General features: G+C 39.1%; 1 protein-coding gene across 5 annotated transcripts in view; it reads right to left on the bottom strand.

Annotated features, from left to right (window-relative positions):
• Positions 1 to 24,018, bottom strand: part of LOC120542199 (golgin subfamily A member 7B) — a 154,224-nt gene that overhangs the window by 42,171 nt on the left and 88,035 nt on the right. For 2 of the 5 annotated variants that reach the window (XM_039774496.1, XM_039774477.1), the window contains exon 5: positions 193 to 1,463. The exons of the other annotated variants lie outside the window; for them this stretch is intronic. In XM_039774496.1, coding sequence (XP_039630430.1) covers positions 1,380 to 1,463 — 84 coding nt within the window. In that variant the 3' untranslated portion in view covers positions 193 to 1,379. Of the gene's footprint in view, positions 1 to 192; positions 1,464 to 24,018 lie in introns of those variants that run through there. 5 annotated transcript variants of the gene reach the window in all.

Genomic DNA, 24,018 nt, shown 5'->3' with positions numbered 1-24,018 from the left:
TACATGTTCTAATGTGGGAGGAAATATGCTTAAAATGTGATTGCATAGCCCAATCAATGAAACTGTATTTAAAAAAAAAAGAAAAGGAAGAGTAGGCTCTCAGAAAATGTATATACTGTGTGCATGTGTGTATATATATATATATATATATATATATATATATATATATATATATATATATACACACACCCACTAAGAAAGCTTCCAAAGAAAGAAAAGAAGGATGTTGATTCCTAGAGCTTCTCCTCGCCTATCATCAGAATGATACAAGGACAAGCTTGCCAGGACACTGGAGAAGTTCAAGGAGGATAAAGAGCACCCAGCTCTTTTTGCCATACTCCCATTTGAAGGACTATACAACTATTATGAGTCACAAGTGCGGCTGTTTATTCCTTGACACAAGAACAAAAAGTTCTTTCCTTGTGGGGATGCTCCAGGTATTCAGGATGGAGACACTTTTACAACCAAAGATGGATAATTATATATAAGGCCTAAAGAAGCCTTTGACTATCCTTGGATTAAAAAAAATGACTCTATTTATGCCCAGCATTCCAGTGTTCCAGGTGAATGCTAATGCTAACAAAGTATATATGAATCCATATATGTATAAATAATGTAAGCAAATATAAAAGATTAGGCAATTCTCATATAAATACATTAAATACAGGCAGTATTGATGTAGTGTTAATAGCTTGGAAAACAATTTGTGAATCCATCTAATTTGAAAATGTCATCTATGTTAATTGGAAATAATGCCTTTAATTTACTTAATTGCAAATTTTAAACATACCATCCCTTAGCTCCTCAGTTATAATAAAATAAGATCAATCATTTCAGAAAACCAACAACATAAGCCATCCCTTGTAGTTCATCTTTACAAGTAATAGCAGGCTATGATTAGAATTTAATCCTGAATTACCAGACATTTAAACCTGTTGTAATTGAATCAAACCAGTAAATGTTATCCTGATTTAAGGCTTGGCGCAATAGGATTTAAGTATATACTTTGGTTTAGCAAGGATTAGACTTTAATCCGTATACAAGCGATCACTTCTTCTGTTCTGACCTGTTTAAAATGTGATGTTTTTAATGCCAAGTTGTTTTTGTACCATCCTGCGGTAAGCTCAATGGCAGTTTTAGGTGATGTCCAGGCTCTACATGCCCATGGAAACAGAGAATGGAGGAGGTTTTGGTTTGCTTAAGCATGAAGAGCAAGTGATCACCCTGGCTGTGACTATAGAAGCTGGTCGAGGAGGGTGGCATATGAATATTTGTGCCTTTTCTCCCCTTTAGAACCTGGTGCTCTCATGTTTCAATGTGCGGATTTTGGGGAGCCCTGTGGATCCCCGATACCCATATCCCTGGGGCTGTTCCTCCAGTCACCGGCCACTACTACTTGATGTGGAACTGCTGCTGGATGTTGAGCCACTGCTCCCTCGGTCTTCAAAGATGGAGATTTCAATCTGCAAGCAGAGCTGAGTCAAGGAGAAACAGAAAAAGTGATTAAAAACTACTGAGTCCTCTTTCTAGTATACTGTAACTGTTAAATCAAATGTTATCGTGCCAACTCTGGCTACTCCTTGTATGGTGGGCAATTACTTGGCAGCTCTGGAACACCTTAACAAATCAGACCAGACAGAATGTAACAGAGAACATGTGTTTCAAGTACACTCCTTAAAGCAGAATGTAAGCTGTTTTTATTTCTGTACCTCAGGGTACCTGTCATTAGCTCTCACTATGTATTTTTGATTCCTGAATTTAGAAAAAAAAATCATTTTTCACAACCCTTAAGCAAAAAATATCAAGCAGGACAGTAAACTGGATGTTTGATGATAACACTGTATCTATCACCAGGAAGGAATCAATAAATTGTGCTCTTAGTACAAAGTTAAAGTTTATTGTCATAAGTACACAATATAATTAAATTCTTACTTGCATGTTTCTTCACAACAGTAAAAATAATAAAGTACTGTACTAACAAAGACAAACACACACACATATATGCAAAAGTGTACACAGAATGCAATATGCAAATATATACACTGTATATACAATATATCCACTTATACATACATATATATACAGGTGCTGAGGAAGTGTGTTGGGGGCTCAGCACAAGATGACACAATGAGGGCGGGTTATGTAAAAGTGAATGTACTAACTGCTTTTTATCTTTTAAGTCGAGAGTGGATGAGGAGTAATACGAAGACCTGTGATGCCACCTCTGAAAGTCCCAACCCTTCATCAATGGTCTTATGTAAACACTGCAATGACCGAAAGTTATGTCTGGTGCTCATTTTAGAGCCTGTGACTGTTGAAGCACAGCAGACATGACTGAATCACAGTCAACAAAATAATTTACTTTTGTTCCATATCTTTTTGATTATATTTTTATTTTTAGCCTTGTCACTAATAAATGGAGATGTTGGGGAGATTTGTCCTGTTTATCCTACAATGTACATACTCTCATATACAGTACATATTTGGACAGAGACAACTTTTTTCTAATTTTGGTTCTGTACATTAACACAATGAATTTAAAATGAAACAACTCAGATGCAGTTGAAGTGCAGACTTTCAGCTTTAATTCAGTGAATTGAACAAAAAGATTGCATAAAAATGTGAGGCAACTAAAGTATTTTTTAACAGAATCCCTTTATTTCAGGGGCTCAAAAGTATTTGGACAAATTAAATAACTGGAAATAAAATATTAATTTCTAATACTTGGCGGTTCTTCCCGATCCACCTTTTCTAGTAATCCTAGTGCGGGACTGGTCTGAAAGTAATAGTGGTAGACTAGTGAGTATTCCTGGACAAACTTTGGGCCTAGTGATAGGCGAGAAAGACTCGTCTCAAGCTGCCTCCACGCTGTGTAATCAGCCGGCAGAGAGTGGGGCGGAAGGCCAAGAGAATGACGCAGAAACTCCTGGACCATCGAGGGAGGAATCTCCACCCCTTGAGGTCAGACCGGTCCCGCACTCTGAGTTACATTTTCAGTTTAAAGTGATGCCGGCTTCTTTCAAGAGAGAACAATGCAATGACGACTCTCTGAAACATGCAAAGAATGCAGTGGTCCTTGTCAATGGCCAGCGCAAGTATCAGCCCATGCCACAAACACCTTGCTTCGTCATTGAAAATGACCTATTATATCGGGTTGTGGTGCATGAGGGGAGGGATCGGAAGCTGCTGTTAATCCTGCGAACCTACCGGCGGCAGGTCTGTGAGTTAGCACACTCCCACCTTCTTGGGGCCATCTCGGCTCCGACAAAACACTAGAGCGAATCAAGCTCTGTTTTTTTTGGCCACGGATTAATGAGGAGGTTTGCCGTTTTTGCACTTCCTGTCCAGAGTGTCAACTGCAGCAAATTCCCAGGAGGGGCTGCGCTCCTCTTGTCCCCCTTCCCCGGATTGATGTCCCTATTGACCAGATTGGGGTCGACATAGATAGGACCCTTGGAACCCTCAGCCCGAGGACATAAATATATACTCGTCCACGTGGATTATGCGACCCCATACCTATTGGCTGTTCCCTTGCACTTGGCTACTTCCAAGACAATCGCACGGTAACTAGTAGGAGTCTTTGCACGAGTTGGCGTCCCTAGAGAAGTCCTAACGGACCAAGGGATGCCTTTTACCTCAGAAACGTTCAAGGAGACTGCCAAGTTACTGAAGATTAAGCATTTAAAAACCGCAGTGTATCATCTTCAAACCGATAGGTTAGTGGAGAGATTCAATCAGACTCTCAAGCAGATGCTTCGTAAGGTGGTCAGCGAGAATGGGAGGAATTGGGATCAACTCCTCCCCCTCGTCCTCTTTGCCAACTGGGAAGTCCCCCAAGCCTCAACAGGCTTCTCACCATTTGTTGTTATATGGACAACAGCCCCGGGGTATATTAGATATCTTAAAAGAGGGATGGGAAGGAGAGGCTCTTCCCTCGACAAATATTCTGGAATATATCACCCAGTTGCACGATAGATTTGATACAATTAGACCCATTCTAAAGAGTCATATGAAAGAGGCGCAAGCAGCACAGGCCCGCCTTTATGACCGTGGTACGACTCTCCAGGAGTTCAATCCAGGGGATTGCGTTATGGATTGGTGCCCACCTCTCACTCCAAATAGCTCGCCCATTGGCTGGGCCTTTATGAAATTAAGGAGAGGAAGGGATTGGTGGACTATTTGGTGAAACAACCCAATCGTCGACCAAGCGAGCAGGTGTATCATGTGAACCTGCTGAAACCATGGAAGGAGAGGGACCCCGATCCCTCCTCTGGTCAGCCCCGCTCACTCTTCACTCAAACAAGTTTCCTTAATTTCGGCGAACAATTATCTTCCAGCTAGAGGCAGGACCTGGAAGCAGCTATTCACACTGTCACAGAGGTGGTGAGTGAACAACCTGGCCGGACCTCTCTGGTTGCGCATGACATATTGACTGACCCGGGGGTGATCGTCCGAGAATGGCCCTATAGACTCCTGGAGGCAAAAAAAGCTGAGGTGGAACTGGAAATCAAGTGAATGCTGGAACTAGGAGTGATTGAGGAGAGTTTTAGTCCCTGGTCCAGTCCCATCGTCTTGATTGCTAAGCCCGACGGCAGTTGGAGGTTTTGCCATGACTTCCATCGGCTTAATCAGGTTTCCCAGTTTGATGGTTATCCCATGCCTCGTGTAGACGACCTCCTCGAGAGGCTGGGACCATCTAAGTTCCTGACCACACTTGACATGATGAAAGGGTACTGGCAGGTTCCTTTAACAAAGTCTGCAAAGGAAAAAACTGTGTTTAGCACTCCTAGCGGGCACTGGCAGTATCATGTCCTTCCATTTGGGTTACACAGGGCACCTCCAACTTTCCAGCGTCTGGTGAACAAAGTGCTCCGACCCCATAACTTGTAATGTGCTGCTTACCTGGATAACATCGTCATCTATTCCAGCACATGGAAGACGCACATACAGCAGGTCACTGCGGTTTTGCGGGCACTAGGAGAGGCCGGGCTTCGTATCAATCCCAAGAAATGTTACTTCGGGCTGAGAGAAGCCAAGTACTTGGGCTACCTGGTGGGCCGGAGGTACTGTGAGGCCACAGTGTTCCAAATTAAATGCCATACTGACATGGCCCCGTCCGCAAACCAAGCAGCAGGTCCGAACATTTCTTGGTTTGTCCTCCAGATGGACGCTTTGGACACAGGCTTGGGAGCCGTGTTGAGCCAAAGCGTCGACGGTGTTGATTACCCCGTAATGTACCTAAGCCGGAAATTGTTGGACTGGGAGACCAGGTACGCTGCGGTGGAGAAGGAAGCCCTGGCGATTAAGTGGGCGATTGTACAGCTGCGGTACTACCTCTTGGGTTGGGTGTTCACTCTGGTGACGGACCATGCACCCCTAAAGTGGATGGCCCTTCACAAGGAGTTGAATCCGCGAGTCACCAGGTGGTTTCTTGACCTGCAGCAGTACAAGTTTTCACTCATTCATTGGCAGGGGTCTCTTCATGCCAACGCTGATGCCCTCTCCCGGGCTCACGATCTCTTGGTGCAGGCCGCCCGACCCAACGGTTCTGGGCTGAGGGGGGAGTCTTGTCACACACATGTAAATAGGAGGCAGCTGAAGGCCTTTGAGATGAATGATAATACATCTGCCCACGGGGTGGCGGGGTGCACTGACGCTCTTTCTAAGTTCCTTGCAGACCTTTCCCGGGAAATCGCACCAGGAGCCACTGCCTTGACTCGGGACACCCCAATTCCAGCTCCAGCCCCGAGGACGACATCACTTCCAGTCCAGACTTCCTATAAAGCCTCACCCCTTATCCCTGGACTTCAGTTCTGTTTTGGACCCTGTCTTGTAAACTTGACTCAAACTCAAAACCTTTACTTTTTGCAGCCAGGATACAGAATTATATGAGTGGCTGCCCCAAACCTTGCCATGTCTCTTCATATTGCGGGGACATCTTTGAATGTAAGTTCCATTCCAAAAGGTTTGAGGTAAGAATACGATAAAAGTAAATGTGAGTTCCATCTGTAGGGTTCTGAGGTATTTTTAATCCGTAAAGCCGGTATATAATTGTAGTTGGGAGATTACACGAAACTTGGCTGATTCTGCTAACTAATATGCTCCCAGTTAGAAAAACAATGAGTTTATGCATATTTTTGTTCTCTAACCAGTCTACTTAAAAAAGTATTATTACATTTTTTATTTATTTCATACTTAAACCCAGCCATGGATCACTTATTCTTAATACTAACCCTTCTTTCCAAGTGTACTCCAGTAATATAAGACATCCTAAAAAATCATGAATAGTTTGACGCATGTTGATTATTTCATTGTTGCATGACAGTTCTTTTTTTACTCTCCATGGAATCATAATTACTGATGAAATTACCTTTTCCATATTGACAATAACATATCCACATCTATGCAATTATGAAATAAGGATACTATAATAATTTTAGATCTTGTACTGTTTTTTATAAAATCAAGAACTGCAGACCCACGTTTCCACAAGGCTCTTAGTGTTTTAATTTGATGCTATTTAAAGACAATGATTTTGTTAAATATTTGTCTTCAGAGTAAGAATTATTTATTATCTTTATTACCTAGGCTTACCTGAGAGGAAATAAAATATGCTACTCCACATGCAAAAAGAATGCTAGAATTGACAAACATCATTTCAAAGATTAATGAGGATTATGCACCAATGCCAAAGTAATATTTTCAAGAAATGACTGGCACTATAGACTAAGTATAATTGCATGTCTTCAAAAATTACAAAACAACTGCAGCTTAAATGACATGATTCATATTATGCATATTAAAAGAAAACAAGATTTTAGCACACCAGATCGTAAGAAGAAAGGTTCGAAAATTAACACTGCAGATGGATAATGAATTATTGAGCAAAATCAAGGTATTTACTGTGAAGAATTTCAGTAAAAAACCCTGTGTAGTATAATTAGGATCTAAGTACTCAAGCATCAAAAAACATGGGTATAAATATTCTAAAATGTCAAAACCAAGTCTCAATTAAAATTAAAATATCATAATTATACAGGGTTTAAAATGCAGAAGTAAATAAATATAATTGAAAGAAAAACAACTGTTACTGTAACAAACCCATGTCTCTGTTAAACACCAACTCCAAAACCAACTCTGACTCTTTCTTGTTCATTTTTGATTCCTTTGGTTATTTTAATAATGTTGATCAATTAGTTTCTAAGTATCTAAGCATTTTATTTTATGTTTCGTGTGTTCTTGGAGTGATCCCCCTTTAGGCTGAGCAGCTTGCCCATCACCATCATGTGGTTGCCCTCAGCCCTAAAAAGGCTGAAGAAAACCTACTGTTCCTGGTAAATCATTGTGAATGAAGTTGTGGTAAAGTGAGGTTAGTTGGATTAATGATTATTCTTTTGCTTTTGTCATATTCTGGATTTTTCTGATCCTTTCCTCTGTTTTTGACTTCAATCCTTGGATTTCATATTGGAACTATATTTGCTTTTGGGATGGCCTAATTTGAAGACATTACCTTTTGTGTCTTTTGCCTTGTGTTCATCTGGGCTGATTATTGTGCCTCAGAGCATTTGTGTATGAAATCTTTTTATTTATAAAGTCATTACATTGCCATATTTGTTTCTGACTAGGGTTTAATGTTTATTTCCCCCTCTAGTGGCATTTTTGAGATTTTTTTTTTTAACTTTTGTGCTTGGGGACTCTCAAGTTCATAACATTCTAAACATTTAGAAAATAAAAAGTAAAATAAACTTCATTTTGCATTTACCCCATTCACTTGCTTCTAGCAGGATCAAGGCACATGTTGATCTTTTTTTTCTTTCAGTACATGTGCCTTCCCTGTTTATTTATATATCTAGTGACTTCTCTGCCTGTCTGTCTCTCTATTACTAGACTAGACTTCTCTGTCTGTCTGTGTGTCATGGATCTTAAAAATAACAGTTATAAGGACACTTGTTCATGTTATTTGCAGTCTCAATTGTTAAAAAATATTTTAAAAGGAGCATCCCGCATGAAAATATAACAATCTCATTAACTGACAGTGCATACCAGTTTATAAATTTTATGTCCGTTTGAGGTTAAAAAAAAATACTTTAAATCATATATCAATTGACACACGCTGCACACAGGCAAGCGGGCAGTGAGAGTGGAGATAAAGACACTAGATAGATTGTATACAACAGGCAAAAATAGTGACTACTTGGTAACAGTATTAGCTATAATAAATGAAAGCATGAATTAATCAACAGAAATAACCGCGATCAACATTTTAAACTTAACGATTTACTTAAGAATAAAAAAAAAAAAAAAACCACCCCAGCACGTAGAAAGCAGACGCTTTCTCCCTGGCAGGGAATTGAACTCAGGTTTCTGAGGCACGGTAAGCATGCTGAGCTTTGAGAAGCAAATCTTAACGCTACGCCTCAGAAGTTGTTGTGTTACTTTTGAACCTTTTGTGAAAGTGTTTATTTGATTTTTGTAATCCGGCTTCATACATTTTATAGTTTATGCCTACATTTTGTAACATTTATTACTAAAATATGACAAAGTTTCTGTTTTAACAATGTGTTTACAAAGATTACTGTAGAAACGGAACACACATGAAATGCATGTTTTCCAAATAACGATCTATTATTTCCACTCTAAAACTCCAGCAGTTGAGTCACTCCCAGATAATCAAACAAGGCATGAGCTGGGAAAACTTAGTGAACGTTCTGTGATGGTGGGGGATGGAATAGCCAGCTGCTTGCTGCTCGTCTTAATCGGCACATTTAGAAGACAAAGGACGCTGGCGGAGAGGTGAGAACGGTTTTAAGGTGGGCCGGATCTACGGGTTTTTTCGTAGACTCTGGTAATTCTAGTGTTAAAGAAAGAAACTTGTCCTCCACTAGGACAAGTTTGATAAAACCTCACTGTGTCAAAAATCAGGCAGGAGAAAACGTGTCCACTGTGTCTTTAATCATCTCTTCAGCAAATGCTTGAAGCGGGAGAATTCATCACAGTAGTCTGTTACAAAATGAAAATAATAAGGACAGGGGTCTATTTTTACAAACAACTGAATTTACTTAACATTTACTCAGAATGATTCATTGCTTTACATTTTAAAATAAAACTCTATTTTGCTACGGTCTTGTTCTAATATCTTTTGAATACAGCTCTCATTCTATTATGTTATGAAAACTGTATTCATTCCAACTAGCAAGACTTATTAAGTGCATGAAAGAACATTACATCAACCAATTTCCTGAACCATCCACCTTGTTGACTTGGCCATTACAGTAGTCTCTTCATGACATTTCTAAAACAAACGTGTGTATATTTCAATGTGCACTGCAAACCAAAATACTTAACTGTTGTTACCACCAAATTATTCTCTTGCACTGACAATCTATAATATGAATAATAAGTCCATCACTGAAACTGGCAGGAGGCTTTGGATACTTTAAGCATGGGTATGACACCAATCTCTAGTCTACCTTAATATGCAGCTCTTGTGACATTTTCCTCAATTTGTACAGAGATCTCTGGGAGCAGTGAAGATAATTCATTCTTGACACTGATCAAAATTAGTTTACATCACTTTGTAGAGATCTCTTTTAATGTAATAAAAGAGTCTTTTTCTCTTGGGCAAGTTATGTTTAAAAATGTCAAATTAAACCACTGTGATTCAATGTTGTATAATAATAAAATGCAAAAACTTCAAAGGGGGTGAATACATTTTATAGGCACTATAAATAATGAAACCAGAAATAGAAGCAATTTAGATCAATAAAATGTTATGGACAACTTCTCTTACCATAGTTCCCACAATAAAATGTTATGGACAACTTCTCTTACCATAGTTCCCCTTTGTTACTCTCCTGGCTCATTCTCAAGTGCATACACCAAAATTGTACCCTCCAGTGACAGTTTGCTAAACTGAAAAGAATTGCCAGTGCAGAAAGGACTTTAACGCAAGACAAGGGACAGGCAAGGTTCCTATCTCAAAGAAGAAGCCCACAGTGGTAAATGTGTAATGAGTGCCACATATGCAACCAACCTTTGTGTTAGATTTGCATTCCTTAATGTTTAAACCAACATGTCGTGAGTTTGTGTTGATTTATCCTGTATTGGGTGGAAAAGGGAAGTTGCACTTTTAAGGATAACACACAGCATGGAAAGGACAGTTCACAAAAGCTTATTTCACTGCGGAAATGTAGAAGTGAGATGGCCGGAGGAGAGGAAAATATTAACTGACCATTCAATGTTGAAGCTTCTTACTGTGCTTGAATTTGCCTGGATTGAGAAGAGACATATTCTCTGAAAAAAAAAATGTTTTTTATACTGATCTGGAGTGCCCAGCTTTTCTGTAATAGGACAGAATAGCTTTTATACTTTTCAATGTTGACATGGTGGTGCAGTTGTATCGCTGCTGCTTTACAATAAAGAGAGTTCATGCCTTGGGCTCCCTGAGTTAAGTTTGCATGTTCTCTCCAAGATTTTGTGGGTTTACTCTGGATGCTCCGGTTTCCTCCCAAAGACATGCAGATTAGACGACATTTGGCATTGCTAAAGTGGCCTTAGTGAGTGTGTGATTTCACCTATAATGGACTGCTGCCCTGTCCATGTGTTGCCTTTTGCCTAGTGTCACTTCTTTTTGGTATAGGTTCCAGCAATCCTGCAACTCTTACCTGGATAAATGGGTTAGTAAAATGAATGAATAATGTTATTTGACATCCACACGCTGTATTTGGTAATCTGTATATGGTCTGTTTTGGTGGCGTTGTTGTAAAGTAATTGTGTTTTCTCTTTGATGCAGAGTGGAGGATCTGAGGCTAGGAATCTGTAGCAGCAATCAGAAGTTTACTGGAGCGAATCCCATAAATGCCAGAAATGATTCCACTCCATTGGGCACTTGAGCAAGGCCCTTACCCTACAATTGCTTCGTCCTGGGTATGACGTTAATCTGCATGCAGCCCTGCAAGCAGGTCCTCCAATTTGCTGGTCATTATTCTAAAACCCAATTATGGTATGCTGATCTGGTATTACTAGTGAGGGTGTCACTAAGGATGAGTGAATCACAGTGCCCCAGGCAGTTTATTTTCCTTTAAATGAATGTTTCCTTGTTTTAATCATACTGTTAAACCAGATTTCTGGGGAGTGGTACAATTTTAGAGCTAATCCTAGTGCCAATATGAATAATTATCTGCCAAAGTAATACATGCCAAAACCATTTACATTGTGCACCTAACTTGGTGTTTGGACCTCAGAGATACAGGGACACCCGAGCCTACTAAAGTGACAGAATTCTAGCGGAGTGATCCCAGAACAATTAGATAATGCTTAGAACTCCAGAAGGGATTCTTGATGTTTCCCTATAAAAGGGTTTTAAAAGCTACTTTCTAATAGAGGCCCCATGAGGTTGGAGTTTGACTTTGATAGGCAGAGAGATGGGAATGTGACCAGGATAGTTTTTGAGTTGTTTTGTTGTGGTTGGTGGGAAACTGGGAAAACTGTACCATTGAACAGGGTCCTAAGCCTGTATTTCCAGGCATACTGGTTCTGCTAAAGGTACTATTATCCTTCCATTGTGTGTTCTGGACTTTGGCACTCTTTCTTATTGGTCACATTTGCACACAGAGATGGCCTTATCACTTTTCCCAACAAGACCCCATTCACGAGTAAGTTCTCTATATAGAACTCCTTTCCTGCGTCCTTGTTTGCTAATTTTCCAGATTGTAGCATGTATTCTAATTATAAAAAAATGTCAGAGTGCTAAAGCTTGAAGATATGTCTTTTCTGGGGTTTATAGTTGGCAGGCATTCTAATAGAGAAACATCTGCTATTACCTTCATCATTCAATCTCCCTAGCAAATTCACACTTTGTAATAAATTTTCAACTGGATTATCCTATTACTTTATATGAAAGCAATCCCATGGCAGGAGCAAAATCTAATTACATTGGGTAATTACACATTTTACACCACAGTGGATGTCTCTCAGGCGAATATTCCTGTTCTTTTATACTGTAGAAGACAAACACTGGATGTTGCTAGGGAAATGTTGTCAGTATGTTATTTTAGTATCATTAATTATTATCATCACTATCATCTCTAGTTTCCTTGAACTTTGCCAGCTTTTGAATCTTTTTTAGAGGCAAGATAATATATAATTTCCTTGGCCCTTTAGAAAAATCTAGTCCTGATTCATATTTTAATGCATTAGACACTAAGACACTCTTCAGATATTCTCAGCAAAGAAAGAATTATCGCACTTGAAAGCGTCATTCAGTGGAACAGTCTATGAATGGACTAAAATGATGATGTCTGTCTGCTATTAGGACAGTTTCAACATCAGGCTCCCACGCAGAAGAGCCAGTAACAAGAATCATGTGTGTCAAGGCTTTGCACACTCATCGTGGGGATTATCCACCGTCATGCTCATCTGGAGGAACAAAGGCATTGTGACATCATGTGCAGAGAGCAGAGGCCGGTTAACCTAGTTTATAGGGTGCTGCTGAATATCTTTAGGCAGTTTCAGATGGGGAGGCAGCAAAGAGTTTAGTAACTTCCTGCCAGTGTGTTCAGATGAGAATAAAATTATTTACAGACTTGAGAGGGGGCCCAGTAAAAATATACACTTGACCATTGAGAAAATTCATTTCTTTCTTTGGTTCCTCATGTAAGAATAGGGAATACCACCAAGCTGGGTTGTTTGTGCTCACAGATATAAAAATGTTTTATGAACAAAACGAAATAATGGAAAAAACTGCACACAAGTGGTAAGGTTTCTGGGGCTTTAGAATAAGAAAAGCTTTTTCAAAAGGCTAATGGGAATGCACACATATTGCCTAATTTGCACAATGAGAATAGTCCACCCACAGTTATTTGATGGTCCATTGGATGAACTAATTTATTTTACTTTGGTTTTTTTTATGTGAAATGAATGACAATTTCCTGATGCTTCTTTTAACTATGCACAGGGATTAGAAAAGGCTATGAATCTTTGGGCAGTCCCATACTCTCAGATATCCTTGATACTGTAAGAGGATTAAGTCAGCAGATGAAAGAGTCAGACAGTGATGCAACTTTGAAACAGGCAGACATACCATCTCTACACCCCCACCATAAGACCTAAGGGGGGCTGGGAAATGAAGATCCATTTTATTTATTTTTTTTTTCTTTCCAAGAATTTCTCTGCAATTGTTATTAGTATGTTTCATGCACTTTGCCCATCACGAATCAAGACATTTGACAAGAAAATGCTTTTGGAGCAAGGTCTTTATTGGACAATTCATTCATTCACTTTCTAAATCTGCATTTTTCAATACAGTGTCAAAGAAGCCACTGCCTATTACAGCAGGACATTATCCTTTGCAGGTAGTTATGGCCATACTCTGGCACTCAGGGCAATTTAGGGCAACTATTTATTCTAACCTGGCATCTGGCATCCTAACCATGCAGATGGCATCACTCCCTTGAATCTGGGACATTGATAGTCATGAACTGAGATGGATGAGGCAAAGAGGACACATACCACTGCAAAGGTAGGTGCAAAGTGAGCAGTGCTGTATTATTATTAACAAATTTCAAGAAAACAAAGTGCAGTGTCATAAGTCTCAAATAAATAATTAAACCATAAAGCTTTGTTTAGTGGCGATTAAAAGCACATAATAATTAACAAAATATTCCAATAGTAAAACGAGGTTAAAATCACTGAGAGGATCTATTCATTAAAACCAATTTAAGTTTCTGTGCTTCTCTACAATATGACATATTTTCTGCTTGTCCTGTCAGGTTTCTTCAGTAAGTGTAGACAATCACTGACAAACACAGTTATCCTTCAAAATCTGGCTCATGTTCCAGCAACCATCCCATGGCCTTCAGTGGAGAAATACGCAAGCCCTGCTCCTTTTTCCTGCTGCCATCAACTGCTTGGAAGCTCAGCAGGAACGACCCTGCCGTGTGAGTGCCATCTTCTTACTACTCTTGGGGCAACTTCCTAGATGCTTGTCTCCATGCTATAGCACCAGCTAAGTCACACCTCTGTCTCTCTTTTACTTCATTTCATTCCTCCTTTTAATTTCAAGTTTCTCTCGTTCTCCCTTGATCTCCCCTTCGCTCATTTCGCAGGCTCCTTTTCTACTTTTTGGGCAAAGGTGGTGCACCTCACAATCTGCTGATATTGCTTACATGTATCAAGTAATCAGCTCTGCTCTCCTATTAAACACGCTATGGTTGTGAACCTTCACCGCAGTGCACCATACACACACAAGCCTTTTTTTAAATGAAAACACGCACACTGCCATGGACCCATACAGTATATTCGCTTTACTACACTGAGATGTTGGAGGAAACAGTACTCATAGAAAATTCAAGTAAACTAAACAGAGAATGACCCAGCTGAAATCTAACTGCCCTCTTAAAATAACTGACCGTATGTGACCAGTGAAGAAGTGTTATGTTACAGCTAGGTTTCAGCCAACACAGGGCACAAGGCAGGAACAAGTCCTGGGCAGGGCGCCAGACCACCGCAGGGCACACACACACACCAAGGACACTTTAGGATGGCCAATGCACCTAACCTGCATGTCTTTGGACTATGGGAGAAAACCAGAGCATCCGGGGGAAACCCACGCAGACACAGGGAGAATATGCAAACTCCATGCAGGGAGGACCCGGGAAGCAAACCCAGGTCTTCCTACTGCGTGGCAGCGGTGCTACCACTGCACCACAGTGCTGCCCCTTTTTTATTGTTCTTTTTCTTATTTTTGAATGATTTTTTTTTAAGTTTGTGTGTAATTACTGTTAGGTTTGCTAATTATTTAGTACTAGGCTGACCCGCCTTTTAAGGTGACTGACTTTTAAGCTGACCACTTCTTAAGGCAATTCAACATGTAGATCAATTTGATATTTTATACAAACTCATTAATTTGGTTATATTGCATTTGAGCGGTATTACTTTAATACTCGTAGTTTCTGTTATTTTTGTGATGAAATTTAAACTTTTTTTCTATATTGAGGTCGCCCTTTTAAACCCCCCTGATATTTACTACGCGGTGAGGCATTTGTACTCCATCAACATTAATTATTTCCAGAGACATAATTTTGTCTATTTTTCCAGCGCATCGCGCACAAAAGCAAGGGAACGATGGGAGCACCAGAACTCTGCTCACATCATGTCGCTTCGTACCGCAAGCTGCAAGTAGTAAGTCTGTGATAAGCGGAATACCGTTACACTTTCCACTCATGGGACGGAAGGACAATCCCGACCACTTTTATATAGTATGAAAGAAGAAGAAGATATCGCACAGTCTGGAGAAGAAAATCATCTTTTACCTGGAAAAACGAAACTACAAATCCCATCGTGCATTGCAAAATGGACGGGGCGTGTGTGAAACTCTGCGCCTGCGTAGCACTCACGGGACGGAAGGACAATCCCGACCGCTTTTATATAGAAGGATGTATGTACTGTGTCTTAAAGTGATCTTTCATTCCTTGTGTTTTGTGAGTGGAATTCCCGAAGAGGCAAAGCCACATTGATGTCACCACTGAAGGACTGCCCTGTCTTTGTATGTGAGGCTGGGGAGTTGGACCTTCAGTAGATCATTGAGTGTTTTTGGATATCTATTGTAAATAGTGCTGTTTTTAAATTTTATGGTTTGTGGATATTTTGCTTCTGTTCTTAGATTTTGATCATGAAAAACAGATTGTACATGTTATCTTTGTATTGCCTTTTAGGCAAGTTCATTCTGCCCTTATTTTGTCCTTTTTCTATTTTTTTAAATATCAAATAAATTTGCAGTTTATAAGAGTTACACTTGGACTTATCAAGCCAGTGGTTTGATGGTTCCTCTCTCTTGTAGGGCTTTTTTGCATAATCTAGGACATTAGAGGTAGTTTTGGCTGTCTAGGGTGCCTGTGGTGGGCTGGTGCCCTGCCCAGGGATTTGGTCCTGCCTTGCATGCACCCTGTGTTGGCTGGAATTGGCTCCACCAGACCCCTGTGATCCTGTGTTAGGATATAGTGGGTTGGAGAATGACTGACTGACTGACTGTCTAGGGTACAGGCTGCAGATCCTGGCCTGCTTTAGGGGACTTTTAGCGAGCCTCACACCCTTTTTGACATGTTTGTGAGACCCGTCCACAACAGGAAGGAGCACATTCAGGAACAGGACCTTTCAGTAAGTCCAACACAGTTCTTTAGGTGCTGTGGAAGATTTTGGACAGAAGTATCCAAGAATGCAGTCTGGTCAAGAACTGGTAGCACAGAAGAAGACCAAGTGCTGGCAGTATGAAGGAGATCATCCACAATGAATGCAGGAGCTTCATCATTGCAAATATGTACCACTTTGGTGGCAGCTTTAGCAAGTGTGAGTATATGAGCTGTGCTGGATGGGAAAGAGTGTATGTGTGTGATAAATGGAGCAAAATTAGGAGAGAAAGACTTTAAAGAAGAAATTGAACAAGTAGGTGTTGCTTAATGTGTTTTAATAACATACACAGGATTTTAAAATCTGGTAAATACTGTCATTTACTTTTGAAAATAACTAAGAGAGTTACAGATGTAAAAATACAGTGAAAGTTTGTAATTCTAGAAGTAGTATTTCCTAAGCCAGAAATCACTGTTTGAACACTTAGCTACTGTATCTAAGCACAAAGAGTTTAATATTTTGAAATACAATGCACTGCCTACAATGTGAAAATTGCAAGCAGGAGGTAGAAAATTAGAAATGTATATAATACCAAAAAGAGGGAATTAATGGGTAATAATAGAAAAATAGATGTCTCTTATGTTAGGAGAGCTGTGGTAATGCAATAATGGAATACCCCATTATGAAAAAGCCAAGAATTAATCACCAGTAGGTGGTGGTAGTGGGACTCCCAGAACCAACTACTCCTGAGACATACAACTCAATGGAGGTCACTGGAGGTCCACTGAGGTTGACCACTAGAATGACTGGCTACTTGGAGAAATGTGGAATTTCAGTTTAGGTGTTGCAGCATGGATCCTTAAAAGTGGGATATTTTAGCAAGCAAATGTCTTTTTAAGACAACAAACATCTAACGCTGCATTCCGTTAAGAAAGCCTCATACCAAAATCAAGTATGCTGGTAATAGTTTGTGCTTTCATGATTCTTTACTGTATCAAAACAATGATGGCTTGTCATTATTAAAGATTATTATCAATGTTTCTTCAGAAAAATGTAGATTCATTTGTCTATGTATGGAGGCAGAAACAAGTTCAGGTGGTGCAGCAAGACAACGAACCATAGCACAAAAGCAGGTTAATATCAGTTATGTGTAAAGAAAAATATATTGATCATTTTGGAATGACCTAATCAAAGTCCAAACCCAAACCCCATTGAACCCAAAGAAAACAGCAGGACCTGAAATGAGCAATTCAAATGGTCCTTAGGATTGCGGTGAAAGGTAGACCTGTCACTACATGAAATGTTCTGTTGCCATCATTACTTCATAGGCTGGGGTAACCAATTATTCATTTCAAAGGGACAATTAATTTTGTGGGCCACTGAGTGCTATAGAGATTTCTCTAATCAAAAATAAAATAAATAAAACATTTTTTTACACACTATTTTCATTTCAGTGGAGGATTTGACAACATTTACTATAAAAAAAAAGCAAGTAGAGAAAAATTAAATATGAGTAATGCTTGTCTATGACATTGTATACACATAGTTAATGAGGCTGAAAGAAATATTTGAGAATTGGTTCTAGAATGTTGAGACTGAAAGAAACACAGTATATTTACAAGAGTTTAATCTAAATGGTGCCTTTTTGACATGAGTGAATGTCTTTAGAAGTGAAATTATATTACTGAATCCAACAAGGCTAGCCATATCAGAGGACGCGTAAGAGTTGTGGAAAAAGCCATGTCTGTCTGCTATCCTTTCATCTTCAGTAGCTACCACCTCATCGAGGGTCATTAAAAAGATCATCATTACAACTATGACCTTCTCAATTCTCATTTAGTATGCACAACAACAGCACCTGCAGTGTCTTTGCACCCTTTAACATACTCAACAACCATAAAATGGTGCTCTCCCACCTGGACCCTCAATCCTTTTGAGTTAACTTATGTGTTTGTAATGCACATACTTCTACCCTGTCAGGCTATGTTCTACTTTCAAAGTATACGTTAGCTAAAATTACGCATTTTAATATTTGAACTCCTAAGACTTTTTCTTTCTTCTATCAGAATTTAGACAATGTTAAGTGTTGATTAGTTTGCAGGAAATTTTTTGAATGAGACGCCAAAAGAGGCAGAGTTACTGAAACAAAAGTTCTAATTCTGCATATTTTCTCTACTCAATGAAGCCACACACTACTGTATGTACAGTACTTAAAAGGAGCCTGTGCACTTCTATCAGTGTTGCATATTACTTTGCAGATTACTGGGAGAAAGGATTCCTAAGACAGAAAGAGAAAAGAGTTGGAAATGGAACATAGCAGGGAGATCCAAAGACCAACTCAGAGATGTACACTTCATTCCATTTAGTCTGAAAAAATGGAGAATTCAGGGGTTTCCTCTAATCTTTGGCTCTCCATGGGACTGTGATCCTACTACACCACATATTCTTTTCCCATGTAGCTACCAACCATTACTGACACAGCCATTATATAGATCAGCGAATGATATGTGTCATTAAAACTAAGGCACGTCTGCTCCTGTACATCACCTTTTACAAAAATATAAAGAAAATTAGTCTTAGTTGTTTCATGTTTTCTATATTTTACTCAAATGGAATTCCAGTCATGTCACTTGATACTGTATTTGCTCAACACCACTGGGCGGTGGTTTTCTAATGGTTTTTCAAAGTCATGCTGGGAACCCTGTGTCTGCAGGGTTTTGTTCCACCCAAATTCACCTCTAATTGATCTTATTGTTTAATTAGCTGGTTAACATTTAGAGAAGAGTGTTACTCAGAGATTTACACGCATAGAAATGTTTTGTATTTTTTTGCCTTACTTTTAAGTCCTTAACTGTCATTTTTCTATTTTATTCTGTGGAGTTTACTATCTTAGTGATGACAAATAACAATGTTCAAAGTGAACACCTGGGACAAACAACACAGAATGATGAAAAGCTTGACAGCAGTAATTTCATAACTGGGTTTGCCAAACTGTACTAGATTATAGCGCACATTTATGTATGTTAGATGGAAATAATGTATTGTTTTTTTATCTTGGTTTTTAAGATTATCATCATTTGAAATTATTATCTCATTTATTATTTCTTGGTGCTCTGTTATTATTTCCTTATGAGCTTACTACTCGGTCCGACACAGAACTAGCTGCAATCTTTTAATCATTCTTTGATGTTCACACTGTTGTCTACTTCGCTTGTCATTGATAGTCATTATTAGGAAACAATTAAGTAAACAAATGCCACAGAAAACAGTTCAATTATAGGAAAATGAGAAAAGAAAGTTAATAGCTAAAAACAATGCCTATGAATGTACAGTAAATCTCATACTACTGCTTTTTTCTAAATACAGAATACGGGAAAAAAAGGGAGTGCTAAATAAAATATAATTAGATCAATTTAAGGCATGTTTTTTATTTGGCTGAATAAGTAAAAATACTGAATTTTTTTTAGCTGAATATCTGATGCTGTGAAATATTCATTCACATGCTGGCAATGGATGATGTTTTAAAAACGTGCCTCCTGTTCTGTGGGGAATGATCAGTATGTCACAGTGCTTTGAATTAAACACTGCCTTTAGAGAGTTATACTGGTTTCTTTATGAAGAATGTCTCTAGTAGTGTTACACTATGAGAAACTGTAACATTTTTACAAAAGCAAAAGCAAATAAAGAAAAGAAAGGAGAAAGAAAAGGGGGGCCAATTGAATCAGGACACAAAGCAGGACTGTTTAAACAAATTGAGCTCAATAAACAATGTGTGACTTGCCAGTGAAGAAATGGACAAATCATTTGATAGACTACCTTAGCTTACATACATTAAAATTGCTTTTAATAAACTCAATAAAAGGTAAAAAAATAAAAAAATAAATAAAAAAAGTTTTTTAGACTCGGGAAATATAGTAGGTTATGTATTAGTTTAAAAGTTATAAATCATTGGAAGTTCACTATTTAGTAATGGCAGGGAGAAAGATCTTCAAATCTACAAGCCAGCAAATTGTTGGAGCAAGCTCATTGCGACTACGCTAAGCTGGCCAAGCTTCTTCTTGTTGGTACTTCTTCACCTTCCATAGTTATGCTCGTTTAAGCTTTTATTCGATTTGTCAGCACAAGGGAAGAATGCACATTGGTTGATGGACCTATATGCTGTAAACCATCTTCCTCTATTAATCAGGAAACTATACTTTTTACTGTTTTTATTTATTCATTTAATATGTCCACTGGCATCAATAATAAAAAGGATTCGTTCAACAACTTTGTACAACAAAATGGGCATTGCCCATTCTACTAGGCTTTTGTGGCACACCAGGCCTGTTAAGACAACAGATTTAACAATAAAGGTGTAAATCAGATTCAGTTCAGTTGACATCTTTCCATAGGCCCTTCTGCAACCTTTTTCAGCCAGAAGGCGTAAAATGGACTATAATTCAAGAAATGACATGTCTGATGGACGGAATAACTCACCTACGAGTGGGCCCTGATTTTGTAACTGGAAGTGATTTTAATCCAGTTGAGTCCACATTTGTTCATATACTAGTTATACAGAGAATGTTGTGGGCACTCTGAGGAAATTCTCAGGGGAGCATTCTGCTCTGGTCACTCTATAAAATCTCTCTTTGAAACTAAAAGCTGATGACCAACATTCTCTCACTTTGGGAAGAGGGAAAAAGACAATACCTTCTATTTATGGACCAGAAAACTGAGATCCACTCTACCAAGCCAACAACTTGTGCCAGTAGACAGATGACTAAGCAACTGGTATCACTTTTAGAACGCAACTTCAGCATCTAAACACTTGTGCCAGAAGGAGTAATGTTTTTCCCTATGAAGTTGCAGATAACACAGCAAAGGCCTAACTGCACACCACAGACAATCACACAGCAATTATAAAGAGCGTACTCCAACACAAGAAGAATCCTCCACTTGAACCCAGAGCAACGAATAACAGCGATTCCACACAACATCAGACATCATCTTTAACGACTTGGTATCATAAAAGTATTTATCTGTACAAAGATAAATTACAACTCTAAATAGCAAGTAAACAGCCAGCCCCTTGATATGTTATATGCTTGTCTGTCTAGTCTGCTTCCTGTCTTATATATCAATATATAGATGCAGTTATCATATTTCTATAATTCTTGTGTTTATCAATAAATTATATTATCTGTTTCTTAAAATGAGTGCGCTTCATTTACCTTCATATAAGTCTAAAGGCTAGAGATTCACCTCCTACAATAGAGAAAATGAAGGTAAAGTAGGAGCCTTAATGAAATTATTTAACCAGTTACCAGTATCACCAAAAGAAGGACCAATAATTGATTAACTGAGCTAAATCTCTCCTCCTTCCCACATTATTATGACAGTCCCTGGATTCACTTTCCTTTCCTACAAGTGTAAAGATAGTATATGCAGAATATAATTCAAAAGTTAAACTGATTTAACTGATCTCTTCTGCAACGGTAAAAAAATAAATAAATGTAAAAGGGATTCTGCATTTGATAATTGGCCCATCAAATTTGACTTCTAAATAAGCCAAGAAATGTAATTTCTGTACATCACTAGAGTTGCAAGGAATCACCTGATTGTGAAACCAGTTCGAATAAAAATTTGCAGCCACTGGTCCAGTTAGGGCTTAAGCCATTGCCATAGAGGCATTGCATATCTTCAGTAATCTCATATAATGACAAAAATAGTGGACTTTGAAACACAGGTTTCCTGAATGGTGCCAACGGACAGCAACAAACACAACTGTAGATGTCAGTTCTTCTTGGATGGCCTTGTTTAAATACAAGTATATAGTAAATAAGATGCTAAGCATGAATGACTGAGAAGTCAACCTGGCAGCTGGCAGTATAAATTGGTGTACAGTAATCCCTCGCTATATCGCGCTTCGACTTTCGGCTTCACTCTATCGCGGATTTTAAATGTAAGCACATCTAAATATATATCATGGATTTTTCGCTGGTTCGCCGCTTTCTGCGGACAATGGGTCTTTTAATTTAGGTTACATGCTTCCTCAGTTTGATTGCCCAGTTGATTTCATACAAGGGGCGCTATTGGCGGATGGCTTAGAAGCTACCCAATCAGAGCATGTATTACATATTAACTAAAACTCCTCAATGATATGCTTCCCGCGCCGTGCTTGTTTGCTTCTCTCTATCTTTCTCACTCTCTCTGCCTGACGGAGGGGGTGTGAGCAGAGGGTCTGTTTGCACAGAGGACACGGAGGCTCCTCTACAAAATGCCACTTTATCGCGGTGCTTCGGCATACTTAAAAGCATGTATTGATTTTTTGATTGTTTGCTTTTCTTAGCGAGCGCTCTCTCTGACATTCTCTGCTCCTGACGGCGCTCTTTTGAAGATAAGATATGTTTGCATTCTTTTAATTGTGAGAAAGAACTGTCATCTCTGTCTTGTCATGGAGCACAGTTTAAACGTTTGGCTAAAGGGTGTTATTTCATGTCTAGAGGGCTCTAATAATGTTAACAGGGTGGGAGAGTTTATAAGGGCTTAAAATATATAAAAATAACCATACAAACATATGGTTTCTACTTCGCGGATTTTCACCTATCGGTTGGGGGGGTCTGGAACGCAACCCCCGCGATCGAGGAGGGATTACTGTATATAAAGAAAGGCATTTAATACCCCCTTTTGTTTTATGAGCCACAATAAATTACAGTTTTCACTGTTATAAAGATCGAATCTGGGGCAGTTTTCAACTTTGAACGGCCTTCTCTAATATCGGATCATCTTCACAGCTGTTTCAAGCACACATAGCAGCAGCCTGCAGCACAGAGCGGAGCCGCATCTTGGTGATGCCCAATCACAGCCTCAGTCAGTCCTACAGCAGACTGTGTGTTCACATGCAGTGGTTCAGTCATCTTGGCATAGGTGTTGCTCACATATCTTCTTGCATTATTTTGAGCATCCTGGCACCAAGAAAACGAACTAGTTTGAAAAAAGAAATACCCAAGCCACATTTCTTTCAGTGTGAACCCTAAAGTGATAAAGCATAGGTGAACAGTTTTATTAAATTGTATTTAGTGAAGACGAATTGTCGTATTTGGGTTTGTTTTGATGACTTAACATTATCTAACTGTGTCCATTTTCATGTATTTTGGTATTATTTGAGCAAGAATGGGATGATTTATTGGGGCCAGGGAATGCTTAAATTTTTTTCTTCTTAAATGAATCGTTTGTTATGCTTGCTCCATGAAAATTCACCTTACAAAGGGTTTTTCATGAACAGAATATCTTTGCAAAATGATGGAACCTGTACATAAAAAGAGGGGCCATAGGAAATAGTCCCAATGAAATTGTTAGCCTAGACCTTATCTTCTGGACAAGCTAATCTTTTAGAAAGGATTCATTGGTGTCTGGGGATCCAGGAGTCATTTGTAGTCCTTTTGGGATAAGCCAGAGTGTTAGTCACTCAAATCACATGTGTGGAAGGCAAAGTAAAAACATGTAACATTTAGTATCATGAAGGAACACCATCTCCAGCTCAACCTGGCAAAGACAGCCCTCCTTGTTATCCCAAATATTCTGTTATTCAGCAGCACATCTCTGTTCAACTTGGCTCATTATCACTAACACAGAAGCCAAGTCTGTATATAAACTTGGGGTGGTGAGCAATGGCTAGCTGTTGTTCAGGGATCATGTTACTGTTGCCTCTATGTCAGATTGTTTGCAGATTCACTCTATACAAAATCTGTAAGATCAGACCGTATCTGACAGAGTATTCAACACATACCCTGGCCCAGGTTTTGGTGTTGTGATGTCTGAATTACTTCATATCTCTCTTGTTACCAAGATGTTGCAGATGATTGAAAATGTAGTGCTATGTCTAACATTGAACTGGCCAAGGCAGGCACATGT

Source organism: Polypterus senegalus, chromosome 1, assembly GCF_016835505.1.
Source record: "Polypterus senegalus isolate Bchr_013 chromosome 1, ASM1683550v1, whole genome shotgun sequence".
Taxonomy (NCBI): Eukaryota; Metazoa; Chordata; class Cladistia; order Polypteriformes; family Polypteridae; genus Polypterus; species Polypterus senegalus.
The sequence above is the reverse complement of the archived record's forward strand: the minus strand, read 5'-3'. Positions and strand labels throughout refer to the sequence as shown.